Genomic DNA, 21157 nt, shown 5'->3' on the forward strand with positions numbered 1-21157 from the left:
TTCCGCAGTTCTTGCTCTGTGTGAACGGGGCCATATATGGTCAATTATGGTTGCATGATCATTGCATTTCAGTGTATTATTTATAGGCATAGCTTCTTTTCTATAGTGCTGGTAAAACTATAAGCAATAGCATGTGATCATCAGAAATGACCATCAAGCATCCTCCCTATCACCTCCTACTCATCTTGTTCTGGATTGCGTTTAGATTTCACACTATTCCAAAAGACAAGTTCAGACAGCATTATGAGCATAACCACGCAGACAGCGACTTTGGGTTTGCAGAAGAGTATCAGGTATGATCCATTTTGAGTTGTGTTTTATATCTCTTGCCTTGTCTGATGGCATCAGTTACCTTTTCCTTATGACTAGGGTCCTGCACCACTGGTCGCCAGTTACGGGGTGTCTGTTTTCTGTCTAAATATGAAGTAACATCTGATTAATATGGCAGACTGAGGTAGAGCATTTGAATGTCTTGTCTTCTATAAATCAATATAAAAATATTAGGAACACTGTACTGTATTACTAAAATTTAACTTTTTTTTAGCTTTGTATTTAATTCTAAGGAGAATGTATAAATTTCTGAACAGGGCCAAAACCAACACAGTAAAGCCATAACAAACCAATGCATTTAGTAAATGCTGAATTTTCTCAAAATAACAAATAAAACGTGGTCAACAGTGGACATTCATTATTTTAGTCCTAAAACATTGAATGTTGCAATTCTTAATGTCAATTCTTGTGTGATACCAGTAGGCCATGAAAAAGTAGAAAGTAGCCTATTCTCACTGAGTTAAAGTGACTCTGCACCCACAATCTGACCCCCCCAAACCGCTTGTACCTTTAGACAGCTGCTTTTAATCCAAGATCTGTCCTGGGGTCCGTTCGGCAGGTGATGCAGCTATTGTCCTAAAAAACAACTTTTAAACTGGCAGCCCCGTGATTGTGTATGCATTAGGCTGGCACACCCTCTCTGTCCCTCCTTCCTGCCCTCCTCATCATTAGGAATGCTCCAGACAGATTGTCTCCTATTCCTTACCTGTGTGAATACTAAACATGATCCTTAAGGCACCTGTGCAATGTTCAGACAGAAGAAAATGTTCCAGTGGCATTCCTAATGATGAAGAGGGTAGGGAGGAGGGACAGAGGGGTGGTGCAAAGTTAGGGCACAGATACTCCCGTTGGGCATGGGGCTGCAAGTTTAAAAGTTGTTTTCTTAGGACAATAACTGCATCACCTGCCGAACGGACCCCAGGACAGATCTTGGATTAAAAGCAGCTATCCGGAGGTACAAGTGGTTTTGGGAGGGTCAGATTGTCGGTACAGAGTCGTTTTAAGTGCTACTAGTCCCTGGAAACCAACCCCAGCCAAGCCTCAATACGTTTCTCTCTGTAGGTTACAGGGCTGATCAGGAGGTGATTATAGTGGAATAATCAAAAAGAAACACAAACCAGGCAAAATACCAATAGTGGCTACAGCCAAACTAATGGACATAAACCATTAATATCGACAGACATTTTATGACAGATTTGTAAATGTTCACCCTTGAGCACTAGTTTGATCTTTTTAATATAAATTATTCCATAATTCTGCATCAGATAATTTCCAAATGTATCTAGACAAAGCTCCAAATGGTCTACATAGTTAAAATTCTACATGCCTTCAGCCTCCACAAGGGGAAGGGTATGTCCCCAAAGTTTTTACAAAATAAAAAAATAAAAAGTTTTTTCTAGATTTTATTTTCCTTTTCACACTTTTCTAAATTTTATATAATGCATTGTTATACTGAGTATACCTCTGGCTAAGCCTAGTACAGATTATAGTCATAGCAGGGAGCCTGGAAGTGTTTGTCAGGCTCCCAGATGCCATGGCAATCATCGGCTACGGACCACCCCCGGTATGTAAATAGTTAACTGTCGGGAACAGACTAGTAGCAGGGTCCTGGTCTTGTATTAGGGCCCTGTTACACCAAGCAATTGTTGATAATTGTTCAGTGTAATAGGTCATGCACAATGTCAGCTGATCGTTGTCTCTCAACATGTGGAATCAATACGATCACGATAGCAATGGTCTGCAGCCCGTTGCTCCATGTAATAGGAGTGGCGGCAGCAGACTGACGCTCTCTTCAATGGCCCACTCAGATGATCTAAGGATCCCACAGCCCCCCGTAGCGGGGGCTCCTTCGTGCTCAGTGTCTGTGCGTGGAATCGCAGAGGCAGCAAGCTGGAAACAAGAGGGAAGCAAGCCCCGACCTGACAAGTCAGCGCTCGCTTCCCCCTCTAAGCATGCCGTGTAATACGGCCCTTACAGCCAGAATCCTGCTGCTCTTACAATAAGAGAGTGATAGAGGAAGATTTCTTTACATGCCATGGTCCTCTTCACCCCCAGCAGTTAGAGAAGGGCCCTGGCTATGTGTCACTGCTGGGCTCCTGCTGATTGATGGTGGGGAGTGCAGTGGTAGAGCCCTGCAATCATTCCAATCCCTGCTCATGCAAAACTGTTATGGCCTTGATTTCAGTGCAAATGCTGGCATTAGATTTGATAAACTATATATTAGTGAGTGTGTTTTCTGTCAAAAATAGCATCCTGCAATATAATTTGCATTTTCAACTTTAAGGTAGGAATAATTTTGTATCTTCCTCCCTTATTCACTTGTCTCCATATAATATATCTGCTTGCAGCCTCCCATGTGTTAAATCAGGAATTTAGTAATGTGATAGATAACATACCTCTGTATGGTATTTGCACCTTGATGTATTCTAAGGAGACCAGATAGTTCACCTTCAGAACTATGTACTCTTTCACAGTCATTAATTTACTAATAATTGTCTATGTTCTATTAAAAGGACCATGAATAAGTTGCACCTTGTAGATATGCCATATGTGCAGCCTATGTGGTTACATAATGGCCAAGTAGACAACCCTTAACTAAAAAAGATAAATGCAGCACATCTTTCTATATATAACAATGATCTATAAACTGTGTTAATGTTTCATATGGTTCACAACTGCTGGCAAGGTCGTGCGGCTTTATGATGGCATAGCTCTTGGATAGAAATGCCCCTAATGTCCTTTTCCGCTGTTACTAGATCAACAAAAAAGTCCTTATATATGATATGTTTAATCTGACTCTTTATTTTTATACCAACAGGAAATTAGCTCAGTTGGAACCACGCAGTCAAAAAGAGCAGCCGAGCTCCTAGATAACAAAGCCAAGAACCGTTTTACCAATGTCCTTCCATGTAAGTCAATATACAGTAAAATTTGGCAGCATGGCAGGGGCAGAAGAGAACATAGTAAACAAGTAAACTGATGTACCTCATCACAGGCTCCCGGATCCCGACCACAACAGTTGTCACGACTCGGGGGGGGGGGGGGGGGGGGGGGGGGAGTTGGTAGAATGCCCGACCCAGCTGATGGATTGATGGATTTAAAGCGACTCTGTACCCACAATCTGACCCCTTCCCCCCCCAAACCACTTGTACCTTGAGATTGCTGCTTTTGATCCAAGATCTGTCCTGTGGTCCGTTTGGCAGGTGATGCAGTTATTGTCATAAAAAATTAAGTTTAAAATTGCAGCCCTGTGCCCTAACTTTGCACCACCCCTCCGTCCCTCCTCCCCACCCTCTTCATCATTAGGAATGCCACTGGAACAGTTACTTCTGTTTGAACATTTAACAGGTGTCTTAATGATCCACCCCATGTGCTGTGGTAACACAAGTGGTGAATAATAGGCAATCTGCCTGGAGCATTCCTAACGATGAGGAGGGTAGGGAGGAAGGACGGAGGGGTGGTGCAAAGTTAGGGCACAGATACGCCCGTGGGGCACGAAGCTGCAATTTTAAAATTATTTTTTTATGACAATAACTGCATCACCTACCAAACGGCCTGCAGGACAGATCTTGGATTAAAAGCAGCTATCCAAATGGTACAAGTGGTTTGGGGGAGGGGGGGGGGGTCAGATTGTGGGTACAGAGTCGCTTTAACTTTAAATTTTAGTAGTGTTTTAACTATTGAAACCGTGTGGTGTAAAGCCACCCCTGTCTAAAACAATCACTGCCTTGCTAAAAAGACTGAGGATAAAGATGCTGCACTGGTCAAGCATGACTCCACACCTGAACCGTGTAAGCACCTGTGGGCATCCTCAAATAGAAAATGGAGAAAAGCAACTTTTCTAACATCCACCAGCTCGGTGATGGAGTAATCATGGAGGAGTAGAAGAGGATTCCAGTAGAAACTCCATGAGTTAAAGGACAACTCTGAGCTGGGCGATTTTTTTTGTAATAGAAGTGCTGGGGAGGGTGAAAGAAGTAACGTGCTCTCACCTCCCTGGCTCCAGCACTGATTTTGTGTACTGCCACTCCGGTCTCCGGTCACGGAGGTGAGAGCATGTTATTTATTTCAGCCTCTTCCTCCCTGGCACATTTACAAAAAACCTGCCCTGCCTGGCGTTGTTCTTCAAAGCAGTGCTGAAATATAATGGTGGCCACACAAAATATTGACACTTTAAGCACAATTTGGCCATTTTCATTTAGGGGTGTACTCCCTTTTTAGCCAGAGGTTTAGACATTAATGATAGGCACACTAAATTTACAGTATTATACAAGCTGTACACTGACTACTTTACATTGTATCAGAGTGTCACATCTTCAGTATTGTTCCAGGAAAAGATATAATAAATTAAAATATATAATAAAACTGTTACAAAAATGTGCGAACCTGGTAAAATGTTGAGGTTCGACAACAAGGTCCGAACCCAAATGTTCAGTGTTTGATTCCCCAGGCTCCAGAAGTTATGGATACAGTAAAGAGTGTTGTGTACTACAATCTTCATTAAATATTTTGTCATTTGCATTTTATTTCCAGATGATCATTCAAGGGTTAAACTGTCAATTGTAAATGGGATACCCACCTCTGATTACATCAATGCTAACTACATGCCGGTGAGTACCAGCTTTAGTTACGTTCTGCTTTTTCCATTGCTTTAACATCCTTCATGAACAGGTTTCCAGGTGTTGTGACTTTCAGTGATTAAAAAAAAAAAAAAAAAAAAAGGCATATTTTACTGTACTGCACCTTCCTTCCAACTGTGCATGTCTGACATATTTAACCTGTTTAAACTGGTAAAATTATACATTTACATGTGAATTTTGTTTTGCAAATATGTTTCTTTATCTTTAGGGTTATAATTCAACCAAAGAATTCATTGCTTGTCAAGGTCCGTTACCAAATACTACTGCTGATTTTTGGAGAATGGTTTGGGAGCATCACGTGAACACAATTGTAATGCTGACAAATTGTATGGAGAATGGACGGGTAGGTTATTACTCTTAAAAAAAAAAACTACGAAAAGTCTCACTATCCCATATTATTTTTGTAATGCGCCATGCAGATTTGGCACACCTTAATTTTAAAAGACCAGGGTGTGCGTAGATAGCTATATATGTATATACCATAAAAAGCACCCCAGGTTGACCCAATTTCTATTCTTTATGGCTAACTACTATGTGAAATGGAAAGAGGGAAACAAGCTGCATGTTCTTGGGTCCTTGTATCGGAGTGTAAACCACTGCTAGGTGTGTGTGGGAGGGGGATTTATATACAGTACTTTGCGTTGGGATCCCTCTAATCCTATATCTTTGATGGTGCTAATATTCTATGTGGTAAAGAGGTTATAGGGCACCATGGCTATGACTCGGGACAATGATTGTGCAAATTATGGTTATATCGTTCAAATTTAAATGGTAATCGTTTTGTGTAAATGCAGGCAACCATAAAACAACCAATCGTTCATTGTGACTGCAATTGTTAGCGTGACTGCAAACTCTGCACCCTCAAAAGAGAGACCCATTAAATATTAAGGACAGGCAGGGTATTATAGTTATATGACAACCAGAAAGTCATAGGGGGGATTTTTATCAAAATTGTGCCTGGCATATGCAGTGGCGGTCTTTGGCACCAAGCACCCCAAGCGATTGCTTGGGGCCCCCAACATCCAGGGGGGCCCCCACGCCCCGCTCTTGTGCTTAAGACCGCTGGACAGGGCCACTGCCCCGCTCGCTGCTGCCATCTGAACTGTAACTATGAGCACTCGTAATGAGCGCTCATAGTTACATGCAGCAGCACTGACAAGGCGGGAGACATTGGCCCCCTTCCTGTCAGTCACTCTTGTGGCCGCAGGAAGGGTTTTCCCTGCGGTCACAAGTGGCAGCTTTGTCCTTGTGGTGTCGGTGCTCCAGTGACATCACTGGAGCATCGGCGCCAGGACAAGGGGAGTGCAGCCTCTTGTGATCGCAGGGAAAACCCTTCCTGCGGCCACAAGAGTGAAGAGAAGAGGAGACGCCCAGACCCAGGTGAGTACAAGTGTTTTATTGTGTTATATACTATATGGGAGGGGGAGCACACAGGGATCTGTTTAACTGGGGGAGCGCACATCGGGGGTCTATATAAATGGGGGGAGCACACAGGGGGGCTATATAACAGGGGGAGCACACAGGGGGGTATAGACTACTGGGGCTTCACAGAGGGGTCTATATGCTACTAGGGGCAGCACACAGGGGGTCTATATACTACTTGGGGCAGCAGAATGGGGTCTATATACTACTTGGAGAGCACACAGGAGGTCTATATCCAAGTGGGGGAGCACACAGAGGGGCTATATACTACTGGGGGAGCACACAGGGGTCTATATACTACTGGTGGGGCACACAGGTGGTCTATATATAACTGGGGGATCACACAAGGGGTCTATATAATACTGGTGGGGCACACAGGGGGTCTATATACTACTGGGGGAACCTCACAGGGGGTTTATATACTACTGGAGGAGCACACAGGGGTCTATATCCAAGTGGGGGAGCACACAGGAGGTCTATATCCAAGTAGGGGAGCACACAGGGGGGCTAAATACCCCTGAGGGAGCACACAGGGGGCCTATATACTAGTGGGGGAGCACACAGGGGGTATATACAACTGGGGGCAGCACACAGGGGGTCTATATACAACTGTGGCAGCACACAGGAGGTCTATATACTTCTGGGGGAGCACACGGGGGGCTATATATAACTGGGGAACACACAGGGCTCTATTTACTACTGGGGGAAGCAAACAAGGGGTATATACTACTGGGGGCAGGATACAAGGGGTATAAACTATTGGGGGCAGCACACAAGGAGTATATATTACTGGCGGTAGCGCACAAGGGGTATATACTACTGGGGGCAACACACAGCGGTCTATTGTTTTGGACCGCGTGTCAAGGGGGGGGGGGGCCCAGACATAACTTCGCTTGGGGCCCCAGAAATGCCAAGACCGCCCCTGGGCATATGCTGAGAAGAAGGCACAGATTTTTGAGCAAACCAAGCGTTGGGCAGGGAGACACGGCAAGGCATGGAGGGGGCATGACCTTTGCTTGCGCCTAATTTATTGCCGTACTAGCAGGCGTAAATCATGGCAAAAATCTACAACAGCTAGAGTTGGTGTAGAGCCTGTGACTGCCATGGAACAGCTTTAGATTTACCGGATTTTCTGAGAGGCATAGGGGCAGGGTTTTATGTCTTGATAAATGCCACCATAGTTCATAAACCCTATTTCGGATTGCTTCAATATAATTCACATACAAAGCACATTCATATTTGTAAAAAATGTAAACTAGTCTTTATTTTTTCCCTTTCTAGGTAAAATGTGAACACTACTGGCCGCTGGATTACACCCCATGTACTTATGGAGACCTAACAGTCACTGTGACATCAGAAACCATCTTGTCTGAATGGACAATACGAGACTTCGCTGTCAAACATGTATGTTACTTGTGCATTGTTTCATACTTTTACTAGAAGGTCCAATTTTTATAATGTAGCTGTTCTACTGGCCGTAAATACAGGTTTATGAAGCTCAGCACAATACTCTATAGTATATTGATCCAGAGCAAGACATGACGTACAGTACAGTAGATGGCAATTAGTTCATGAACTCTAGTATTCATTATGTTTGCAATTTACATTTTTTTATTTATTTGTTATTAGTTATCATACTTTAAAGTAAAGCTATACTTGAAATCCAGGTCCAGTCCCCAGAAGGCAGCTTTTTAGTCTTGTGCTGGTTATAAAAAAAGAGACTAAACACATGAAGTTCCCCGCCAGTACAGAGTGTCACAGCTCTATGTGTCCGTCATAAACCCTGAGTTACAATAATGCTGTCTGTCTCCTCTAAAATGTAGTTTTATTCCTCCCCATGCTGTATGCAAATCAGTGCTAGTTAAACATAACTAGTCACAGATCCCGGGCTGTAGTCACGGCTCTGGGGCTGCATACCTGCCTCTGAATAATTCAGCAGGCTGCTGTCATGTGAATCATGCACAGAGGGGCAGGATTACAGCACAGAGGGGAGTAGTTACAGCCGGGAGCCGTGACTAGTCGAGTGAGAGATGCCACCCAGATGACTAGTTACAGCTGATTTGCATTAAGCACAGGGAGGAATAAAACTACATATTTGGGGAGACGGAGGTAACGGCAAACAAACAGTTTACATGGTAGGAAACGCTGCAGCATTCTTCATAACACCATTATTGTAACACCTAACCCTAAATCCTTATGAGTGGTTTCTTTGAAGACTTATGTTATAGAAATGACTTTCTTTAAGAGGTGAATGTCTTGCGTAGAGAGCTGTTTATTTTAGTTAAATAGCTTTTCCCATAACCAAAACTTATCATCTATCCCCAGGATAAGTAATGAACATCTTATTGTTAGGGGTCTGGCTGCTGGGACATCCAACGATCATAAGAGCCAGGGTTCCCCCGATTATATAGAACCATGGTTTAGCACAGTGCTTCTCAAACTTTTTGTTCTCGGGCCTCACTTGGCGTTCCATATTGATGCTCACCAACAAACACCTACTACTATGCATTGCCTGATACCACCATGTAATGCACATTATATCCCAAAGCAGCACCAAAGTGCAGAAATAAATACTGCTCCACGTGCAGTAACACAACACCACATACTGCTCCACCTGCAGTAACACAACACCACATACTGCTCCACCTGTAAACTAGCACCACAGTGCAGCACTCCTTCCTCTGTGACCCAGCCCTCTACTCACCTGCCAGCTTCACCGCACACACACACACCCCAGTATGATTCCATTCTTAGCGTCCTCTTTCTGGTGCAGCTCTCTCTCTCCTCCTTACCCCATTTCTGTGCATGCAATGCTCCTGGCACTGTCAGTGTGCCACAAATAGTTGATAATCCCAATGGTGTTCCACAAATAATTAATAACCCCACTAGAGCCCCACAAATAGGTAATTTACACATGTATACACACAGATCAGCACACGTGTGTGATATATATATGCAGACCATATATACAGACATGGTGTATATATATATATATATACATGTGTGCTGATCTGTGTGTGTGTGTGTATATATATACACACATGTGTGCTGATCTGTGTGTGTGTGTGTGTATATATATATATATATATATATATATATATATATATATATACATGTGTGCTGATCTGTGTGTGTGTATATATATATATATATATATATATATATATACACATGTGTGCTGATCTGTGTGTGTGTATATATATATATATATATATATACACATGTGTGCTGATCTGTGTGTGTGTATATATATATATATATATATATACACATGTGTGCTGATCTGTGTGTGTGTGTATATATATATATACATGTGTGCTGATCTGTGTGTGTGTGTGTGTAAATATATATACATGTGTGCTGATCTGTGTGTGTGTATATATATATATATATATATATATATATACATGTTTGCTGATCTGTGTGTGTGTGTGTGTGTGTGTATATATATATATATATATACACACACACACACATGTGTGCTGATCTGTGTGTGTGTGTATATATATATATATATATATATATACACATGTGTGCTGATCTGTGTGTGTGTGTATATATATACATGTGTGCTGATCTGTGTGTGTGTGTATATATATATATATATATATATATATATATACACACACACACACGTGTGCTGATCTGTGTGTGTGTGTATATACATGTGTGCTGATCTGTGTGTGTGTGTATATATATACATGTGTGCTGATCTGTGTGTGTGTATATATATACATGTGTGCTGATCTGTGTGTGTGTGTGTGTGTGTGTATATATATATATACATGTGTGCTGATCTGTGTGTGTGTATGTATATACACATGTGTGCTGATCTGTGTGTGTGTGTGTGTGTGTATATATATATATACATGTGTGCTGATCTGTGTGTGTGTGTGTGTGTATATATATATATATATATATATATATATATATACATATACATGTGTGCTGATCTGTGTGTGTGTGTATATATATATATACACACATGTGTGCTGATCTGTGAGTGTGTATGTGTATATATATATATATATATATATATACACATACATATATATACACACATGTGTGCTGATCTGTGTGTGTATATATACATGTGTGCTGATCTCTGTGTGTGTGTGTGTGTGTGTATATATATATATATATATATATATATATATATATACACATGTGTGCTGATCTGTGTCTGTGTGTATATGTATATATATACACACACACACATGTGTGCTGACCTGTGTGTGTGTGTGTATATATATACTAGAAAATTTACCCGGCGCTGCCCGGGTATAAAGTGTCAGTTTGTTAATTAGATTTGTTCTAAGGTGCCCAGGAGGCCAAGCTAAAGGTATTGTTTCATCTGAGTTAATCAGTGGAATTAGTGTATACCTGTGGTGCATAGTTGGAGGGGTTCTGTACACCCACAATGTATAGTTTTTATGGGTCTTGCATACCTGTAGTGCATAGTTGGGGGGGCTGTATACCTATAGTGTATAGTTAGGGGGGGTTCCTGTATACCTGTAGTGTGTATTTGGGGGGGGGGGCTGTATACCTGTAGTGTATAGTTGAGGGAGGTCCTGTATACCTGCAGTGTACAGTTGGTGAAGGTCTTGTATACCTGTACTGTATAGTTCGGGGGTCCTGTATACCTGTAGTATATAGTTGGTGCTGTATACCTGTAATGTATAGTTGGCGGAGGTCTTGTATACCTGTAGTATATAGTTCGGGGGTCCTGTATACCTGTAGTAAATAGTTTGAGGGTCCTGTATAACTATAGTATAGAGTTGGTGGAGGTCCTGTATACCTGTAGTGTATAGTTTGGGGTCCTATATACCTGTAGTATATAGCTGGTGGAGTTCCTTTATACCTGGTATGACAGTGTTATCCAGCACAGTATGGCGGTATTGGTCAGGTCTGGTATGGCAGTGTTATCCAGTCACAGTATGGCGGTATTGGTCAGGTCTGGTATGACAGTGTTATCCAGCACAGTATAGCGGTATTGGTCAGGTCTGGTGTGGCAGTGTTATCCAGTCACAGTATGGCGGTATTGGTCAGGTCTGGTGTGGCAGTGTTATCCAGTCACAGTATGGCGGTATTGGTCAGGTCTGGTGTGGCGGTGTTACCCAGTCACAGTATGGCGGTATTGGTCAGGTCTGGCAGTGTTATCCAGTCACAGTATGGCGGTATTGGTCAGGTCTGGTATGACAGTGTTATCCAGCACAGTATGGCGGTATTCGTCAGGTCTGGTGTAGCAGTGTTATCCAGTCACAGTTTGGTATACCTGTTGTGCCCTGTATATACATGTACTGTATGGATGGAGTAGGGGGCCCTGTATATACATGTACTGTATGGATGGAGTAGGGGGCCCTGTATATACATGTACTGTATGGATGGAGTAGGGGGCCCTGTATATACATGTATTGTATGGATGGAGTAGGGGGCCCTGTATATACATGTACTGTATAGATGGAGTAGGGGGTCCTGTATATACATGTACTGTATAGATGGAGTAGGGGGTCTACCAGTTATTACTGTGGATGTTGTGAGGCAGCTTCCCTAGCAACCATTGCTCCCTGTGAAAATGAAAGCAGTAATCCTATTGGTTGCTAAGGCTCCAACTGCCGTGTCTGCTGCAGCTAATTATATCACCTGTGTTTGCAGTGAGGAGATTTTCCCATTCATCTCTATGGGGCGCCTCTCTTTCCCCTCCCCCTCCCCTCCTGTACATCTGGCGGGGACGGGACCTTCGCAATAACCTTCCCGGGCACCCAATGTATCTGTTTGCCAAATTTGGGGTCAAACGGTTCAGGCGTTTGGAAGTCTATAGAGGACAGACAGACAGACAGACAGAAGGACAGACAGACAGACAGACTTTGATTTTTATGATATAGACTAGAAAATGTACCCGGCGCTTCCCGGGTATAAACTGTCAGTGTCCTGTATACCTGCAGGGTCGTATTTACCATTAGGCACCCATGGTCTGGTGTGTAGGGTAGCACCTTGCAGAGGGGCAGTACCCTCCTGTTCAGACTTGCCAGAAAATCTGGTGTCTTTTCGAGGGGGGTATGGCGGTATTGGTCTGGTATAGCGGTGTTTTCCAGTCACAGTATGGCGGTATTGGTCAGGTCTGGTATGGCAGTGTTATTCAGTCACAGTATGGCGGTATTGGTATGTCTGTCTGTCCTTCTGTCTGTCTGTCTGTCCTTCTGTATGTCTGTCCTCTATAGACTTCCAAACGCCTGAACCGTTTGACCCCAAATTTGGCACACAGATACATTGGGTGCCCGGGAAGGTTATTGGGAAGGTCCCGTCCCCGCCAGATGTACAGGAGGGGAGGGGGAGGGGAAAGAGAGGCGCCCCATAGAGATGAATTGGAAAATCTCCTCACTGCAAACACAGGTGATATAATTAGCTGCAGCAGACACGGCAGTTGGAGCCTTAGCAACCAATACAATTACTGCTTTCATTTTCACAGGGAGCAATGGTTGCTAGGGAAGCTGCCTCACAACATCCACAGTAATAACTGGTAGACCCCCTACTCCATCTATACAGTACATGTATATACAGGACCCCCTACTCCATCTATACAGTACATGTATATACAGGACCCCCTACTCCATCTATACAGTACATGTATATACAGGACCCCCTACTCCATCTATACAGTACATGTATATACAGGACCCCCTACTCCATCTATACAGTACATGTATACAGGACCCCCTACTCCATCTATACAGTACATGTATATACAGGGCCCCCTACTCCATCTATACAGTACATGTATATACAGGACCCCCTACTCCATCTATACAGTACATGTATATACAGGACCCCCTACTCCATCTATACAGTACATGTATATACAGGACCCCCTACTCCATCTATACAGTACATGTATATACAGGACCCCCTACTCCATCTATACAGTACATGTATATACAGGACCCCCTACTCCATCTATACAGTACATGTATATACAGGACCCCCTACTCCATCTATACAGTACATGTATACAGGACCCCCTACTCCATCTATACAGTACATGTATATACAGGGCCCCCTACTCCATCTATACAGTACATGTATATACAGGGCCCCCTACTCCATCCATACAGTACATGTATATACAGGGCACAACAGGTATACCAAACTGTGACTGGGTAACACTGCTACACCAGACCTGACCAATACCGCCATACTGTGCTGGATAACACTGTCATACCAGACCTGACCAATACCGCCATACTGTGACTGGATAACACTGCCATACCAGACCAATACTGCCATACTGTGACTGGATAACAACTCCATACCAGACCTGACCAATACCGCCATACTGTGACTGGATAACACCTCCATACCAGACCTGACCAATACCGCCATACTGTGACTGGGTAACACCGCCACACCAGACCTGACCAATACCGCCATACTGTGACTGGATAACAGTGCCACACCAGACCTGACCAATACCGCCATACTGTGACTGGATAACACTGCCATACCAGACCTGACCAATACCGCCATACTGTGCTGGATAACACTGTCATACCAGACCTGACCAATACCGCCATACTGTGACTGGGTAACACCGCCACACCAGTCCTGACCAATACCACCATACTGTGACTGGATAACAGTGCCACACCAGACCTGACCAATACTGCCATACTGTGACTGGATAACACCGCTATACCAGACCTCACCAATACCACCATACCGTGACTGGATAACACTGCCACACCAGACCTGACCAATACCGCCATACTGTGACTGGATAACACCCCCATACCAGACATGACCAATACCGACACACTGTGACTGAATAACACTGCCATACGGGTAAATACAACCCTGCAGGTATACAGGACACTACAGGTATACAGGACCCCAAAACTATACACTACAAGTGCACGGGACCTCCACAAAACTATATACTACAGGTATACAGGACCCCAAACTATACACTACAGGTATACAGGAACTCCACCAACTATATACTACAGGTATATAGGACCCCAAACTATACACTACAGGTATACAGGACCTCAACTCCATCTATACAGTACATGTATATACAGGACCCCCTACTCCATCTATACAGTACATGTATATACAGGACCCCCTACTCCATCTATACAGTACATGTATATACAGGACCCCCTACTCCTTTTATACAGTACATGTATATACAGGACCCCCTACTCCATCTATACAGTACATGTATATACAGGGCCCCTACTCCATCTATACAGTACATGTATATACAGGACCCCCTACTCCATCTATACAGTACATATATATACAGGGCCCCCTACTCCATCCATACAGTACATGTATATACAGGGCACAACAGGTATACCAAACTGTGACTGGGTAACACTGCTACACCAGACCTGACCAATACCGCCATACTGTGCTGGATAACACTGTCATACCAGACCTGACCAATACCGCCATACTGTGACTGGATAACACTGCCATACCAGACCAAGACTGCCATACTGTGACTGGATAACAACTCCATACCAGACCTGACCAATACTGCCATACTGTGACTGGATAACACCTCCATACCAGACCTGACCAATACCGCCATACTGTGACTGGGTAACACCGCCACACCAGACCTGACCAATACCGCCATACTGTGACTGGATAACAGTGCCACACCAGACCTGACCAATACCGCCATACTGTGACTGGATAACACTGCCACACCAGACCTGACCAATATCGCCATACTGTGACTGGATAACACTGTCATACCAGACCTGACCAATACCGCCATACTGTGACTGGATAACACTGTCATATAAGACCTGACCAATACCGCCATACTGTGACTGGATAACACTGCCATACCAGACCTGACCAATACCGCCATACTGTGCTGGATAACACTGTCATACCAGACCTGACCAATACCGCCATACTGTGACTGGGTAACACCGCCACACCAGTCCTGACCAATACCACCATACTGTGACTGGATAACACCATCATATCAGACCTGACCAATACTGCCATACTGTGACTGGATAACACCGCTATACCAGACCTCACCAATACCGCCATACTGTGACTGGATAACACCCCCATACCAGACATGACCAATACCGACACACTGTGACTGAATAACACTGCCATACTGGTAAATACAACCCTGCAGGTATACAGGACACTACAGGTATACAGGACCCCAAAACTATACACTACAAGTGCTCGGGACCTCCACAAAACTATATACTACAGGTATACAGGACCCCAAAACTATACACTACAGGTATACAGGAACTCCACCAACTATATACTGCAGGTATATAGGACCCCAAACTATACACTACAGGTATACAGGACCTCAAAACCATACACTACAGGTATACAGGACCTACACCAACTCTATAATACAGGTATACAGCACCTTCACCAACTCTATACTAAAAGTATACAGGACCCCAAATATACTACAGGTATACAGGAACTCCACCAGCTATATACTACAGGTATATAGGACCCCAAACTATACACTACAGGTATACAGGACCTCCACCAACTCTATACTATAGTTATACAGGACCCTCAAACTATTTACTACAGGTATACAGGACCCCCGAACTATATACTACAGGTATACAAGACCTCCACCAATTATACACTACAGGTATCCAGGACCCTCAAACTATAAAGTACAGGTATACAAGACCTTCACCAACTATACATTACAGGTATACAGCACCAACTATATACTACAGGTATACAGGACCCCCGAACTATACAGTACAGGTATACAGGACCTTCACCAACTGTACACTGCAGGTATACAGGACCTCCCTCAACTATACACTATAGGTATACAGCTCCCCCAACTATGCACTACAGATATGCGAGACCCCTAAAAACTATACATTGTGGGTATAAAGAACCCCTCCAACTATGCACTACAGGTATACACTAACTCCACTGATTAACTCAGATAAAACAATACCTTTAGCTTGGCCTCCTGGGCACTTTAGAACAAATCTAATTAACACACTGACAATTTATACCCGGGCAGCGCTGGGTACATTTTCTAGTATATATATATATATATATATATACACACACATACAAACACACACACACACACACACACAGATCAGCACACATGTGTATATACACACACACACACACACACACACACAGATCAGCACACATGTGTGTGTGTATATATATATATATATATATATATATATATATATATCTATATCATAAAAATCAAAGTCTGTCTGTCTGTCCTCTATAGACTTCCAAACGCCTGAACCGTTTGACCCCAAATTTGGCACACAGATACATTGGGTGCCCGGGAAGGTTATTGCGAAGGTCCCGTCCCCGCCAGATGTACAGGAGGGGAGGGGGAGGGGAAAGAGAGGCGCCCCATAGAGATGAATGGGAAAATCTCCTCACTGCAAACACAGGTGATATAATTAGCTGCAGCAGACACGGCAGTTGGAGCCTTAGCAACCAATAGGATTACTGCTCTCATTTTCACAGGAAGCAATGGTTGCTAGGGAAGCTGCCTCACAACATCCACAGTAATAACTGGTAGACCCCCTACTCCATCTATACAGTACATGTATACAGGACCCCCTACTCCATCTATACAGGACATGTATATAAAGGGCCCCCCTACTGCATCTATACAGTACATATATATACAGGACCCCCTACTCCATCTATACAGTACATTTATATACAGGGCCCCCTACTCCATCTATACATTACATGTATATACAGGACCCCCTACTCCATCTATACAGTACATATATATACAGGACCCCCTACTCCATCTATACAGTACATATATATACAGGACCCCCTACTCCATCTATACAGTACATGTATATACAGGGCCCCCTACTCCATCTATACATTACATGTATATACAGGATCCCCTACTTCATCTATACAATACATGTATATACAGGACCCCCTACTCCATCTATACAGTACATATATATACAGGGCCCCCTACTCCATCTATACAGTACATGTATATACAGGGCCCCCTACTCCATCTATACAGTAGATGTATATACAGGGCCCCCTACTCCATCTATACAGTACATGTATAGAGGACCCCTACTCCATCTATACAGTACATGTATATACAGGACGTCCTACTCCATCTATTCAGTACATGTATATACAGGACCCCCTACTCCATCTATACAGTACATTTATATACAGGGCCCCCTACTCCATCTATACAGTACATGTATATACAGGACCCCCTACACCATCCATACAGTACATGTATATACAGGGCACAACAGGTATACCAAACTGTGACTGGGTAACACTGCCACACCAGACCTGACCAATACCGCCATACTGTGACTGGGTAACACCTCCATACCAGACCTGACCAATACCGCCATACTGTGACTGGATAACACCTCCATACCAGACCTGACCAATACCGCCATACTGTGACTGACTGGATAACACCTCCATACCAGACCTGACCAATACCGCCATACTGTGACTGGGTAACACTGCCACACCAGACCTGACCAATACCGCCATACTGTGACTGGATAACACTGCCACACCAGACCTGACCAATACTGCCATACTGTGACTGGATAACACTGTCATACCAGACCTGACCAATACCGCCATACTGTGACTGGATAACACTGTCATATAAGACCTGACCAATACCGCCATACTGTGAATGGATAACACCGCCACACCAGACCTGACCAATACCGCTATACTGTGCTGGATAACACTGTCATACCAGACCTGACCAATACCGCCATACTGTGACTGGATAACACTGCCATACCAGACCTGACCAATACCGCCATACTGTGCTGGATAACACTGTCATACCAGACCTGACCAATACCGCCATACTGTGACTGGATAACACTGCCATACCAGACCTGACCAATACCGCCATACTGTGACTGGATAACACCGCCATACCAGACATGACCAATACCAACACACTGTGACTGAATAACCCTGCCATACGGGTAAATACAACCCTGCAGGTATACAGGACACTACAGGTATACAGGACCCCAAAACTATACACTACAGGTGCACGGGACCTCCACAAAACTATATACTACAGGTATACAGGACCCCAAACTTTACACTACAGGTATACAGGACCCCAAAACTATATACTACAGGTATACAGGACCTCCACCAACTATATACTTCAGGTATACAGGAACTTCACCAACTAAATACTACAGGTATATAGGACCCCCAACTATACACTACAGGTATACAGGATCTCAAAACTATACACTACATGTATACAGGACCTACACCAACTCTATAATACAGGTATACAGCACCTACACCAACTCTATACTACAAGTATACAGGACCCTAAATATACTACAGGTATACAGGAACTCCACCAGCTATATACTACAGGTATATAGGACCCCAAACTATACACTACAGGTATACAGGACCTTCACCAACTCTGTACTATAGTTATACAGGACCTTCAACTATTTACTACAGCTGTACAGGACCCCCGAACTATATACTACAGGTATACAAGACCTCCACCAATTATACACTACAGGTATCCAGGACCCTCAAACTATAAGCTACAGGTATACAAGACCACCACCAACTAAACATTACAGGTATACAGGACCCCCGAACTATACAGTACAGTTATACAGGACCTTCACCAACTGTACACTGCAGGTATACAGGACCTCCCTCAACTATACACTACAGGTATACAGCCCCCCCCAAATACAGACTACAGGTATACAGGACCCCCCCAACTATACACTATAGGTATACAGCCCCCCCAACTATGCGCTACAGATATGCGAGACCCCTAAAAACTATACATTGTGGGTATACAGAACCCCTCCAACTATACACTACAGGTATACACTAATTCCACATACACTAATTCCACTGATTAACTCAGATGAAACAATACCTTTAGCTTGGCCACCTGGGCACCTTAGAACAAATCTAATTAACACACTGACACTTTATACCCGGGCAGCGCCGGGTACATTTTCTAGTATATATAATATATATACACACACACACTTACTTAGCAGCATGGGCCCTGGAGCTTCCCTGCAGAGTATCTTCTCCTCCTCACACAGCGGCTCCGGCCCCTCCCCCTCCTTCTCCAACATCCTAGCACAGGAGGAAGCAGCTAGAGGAGATAGTGAGGGGCCCAGGGGGAGTAAGGAGGGGGCCCTGTGTCTCTACTGCTTCCTGGCTGTGCCGTACACCTGTCAGGAGATTGGATGCAGGGAGGCTGGATGGCCGGGTCCCCCTGTATCCCTGTTTGACAGCATCTCCCTGTTTCCTCCCCATCGGGCTGCTATGAGAGTCCGCCCTCTTCTTCCTGGCCGATTATGTGACCCTGCTCCCACCACTCCTGCGCTGCTGCTGCTCATAGATCCCTGGCTGAGCGGGCAGCTATCAGCAGTGACTGGGGCTTCCCGACTCCAGGCAGGGACCTCGCGCCTCACCGGACTGTGGGCTGCGCCTCACAGTTTGAGAAGCGCTGGACTTTAGCAGACATCCTGTATACTCAATATACCAGAATAGGTGACATGTCGCTAATTTTGAGCTTTAAAGATGTAGCATGCAGATTAGCCCCAATGGAATAAAAATACAGTACTGAATGTAAAAATACCCTGCAGTAATTCAGAGGGTAGGTGTATTTTGTAATGTGTTTTTCTCCTAAGAAAATACACTGCATGAATATACCCTTTTTGGGCGGTAATATATATATTTTTTATTCCAGGCTTTTCAACCAGGCGTAAAATATGTGCGCCACTTTCATTTTACTGCATGGCCTGACCATGGGGTGCCAGATTCCACTTCATCTATCATACAGTTCCGTAATCTTGTCCGAGAGCACATGGACCAGCGGAAGAGCAATGGGCCGACAATTGTACATTGCAGGTGGGATGAAGAATAGTTTCTGCTCTTTTTTAAAAAAAAAAAAATAATTAATAATTAATTACGTTACATACTAAGTTACAATACCAAACACAATCAATGGCGGCGCCATTTCTGAAAAAGAAGCAGACCCCTTTTTTAAAAAAAAAAAAAATCTCATTTTAGTACCTATCGTTCATAAACTCGCTCCAACGAAAAAGTATTATAGTACAATTTCTATTGTCTCTTAGTATGGATTATCAGACAAATAAGCATATAATTTTCCCGTGATCAGCCAATGAAGAAGCATCAGCTTAAAGCATGCCTTCATCAGCTTATTACATGGATCACGCAGCTCTATTAATCATTGTTTGTTTGCAGCACATCTCTGCATGTAAATAGCATGTGCTGCCAAGAATATTAGAATCAAATCATCCAGTGATCGTTCATGACGCTTTTCACTCCCAATAATTGTGCTGTGTAGGGGACCATTTACACAGAAAGATTATCTCACAGATTATCTGCCAAAGATTTGAAGCCAAAACCAGGAATGGATTTGAAAAGAGGAAAAATCTCAGGCTTACCTTTATGACCCAATCTCTGTGTATAGTCTGTTTCTGCCTTTGGCTTCAAATCTTTGGCGGATAATCTGTCAGCTAATCTTTCTGTGTAAGGGTAGCTTCACACGTACTGGATTCTCAGCGGATTTCACGCTGTGAGTTTGCAGGAAAATACGCTGCAAATCCATTTAGTGTGAAGTTCAATGGGGTTACAGACCCACAGCGGAATGAGTATGTAACCTGGCCCCTTTAACCCCCCGCAACCCGCAG

At 43.7% G+C, this 21157-nt stretch overlaps 1 protein-coding gene across 1 annotated transcript in view; it reads left to right on the forward strand.

Moving 5' to 3' along the window:
• Nucleotides 1-21157, forward strand: part of PTPRH (protein tyrosine phosphatase receptor type H) — a 140040-nt gene that overhangs the window by 116305 nt on the left and 2578 nt on the right. Inside the window, exons 16-21 of the mRNA XM_069947484.1 lie at nucleotides 206-293; nucleotides 3149-3239; nucleotides 4864-4940; nucleotides 5179-5313; nucleotides 7674-7796; nucleotides 20191-20351. Of these exons, the coding sequence (XP_069803585.1) occupies nucleotides 206-293; nucleotides 3149-3239; nucleotides 4864-4940; nucleotides 5179-5313; nucleotides 7674-7796; nucleotides 20191-20351 (675 nt within the window). The remainder of the gene's footprint in view (nucleotides 1-205; nucleotides 294-3148; nucleotides 3240-4863; nucleotides 4941-5178; nucleotides 5314-7673; nucleotides 7797-20190; nucleotides 20352-21157) is intronic.

This window comes from Dendropsophus ebraccatus, chromosome 12, assembly GCF_027789765.1.
Source record: "Dendropsophus ebraccatus isolate aDenEbr1 chromosome 12, aDenEbr1.pat, whole genome shotgun sequence".
NCBI classification, from domain to species: Eukaryota; Metazoa; Chordata; class Amphibia; order Anura; family Hylidae; genus Dendropsophus; species Dendropsophus ebraccatus.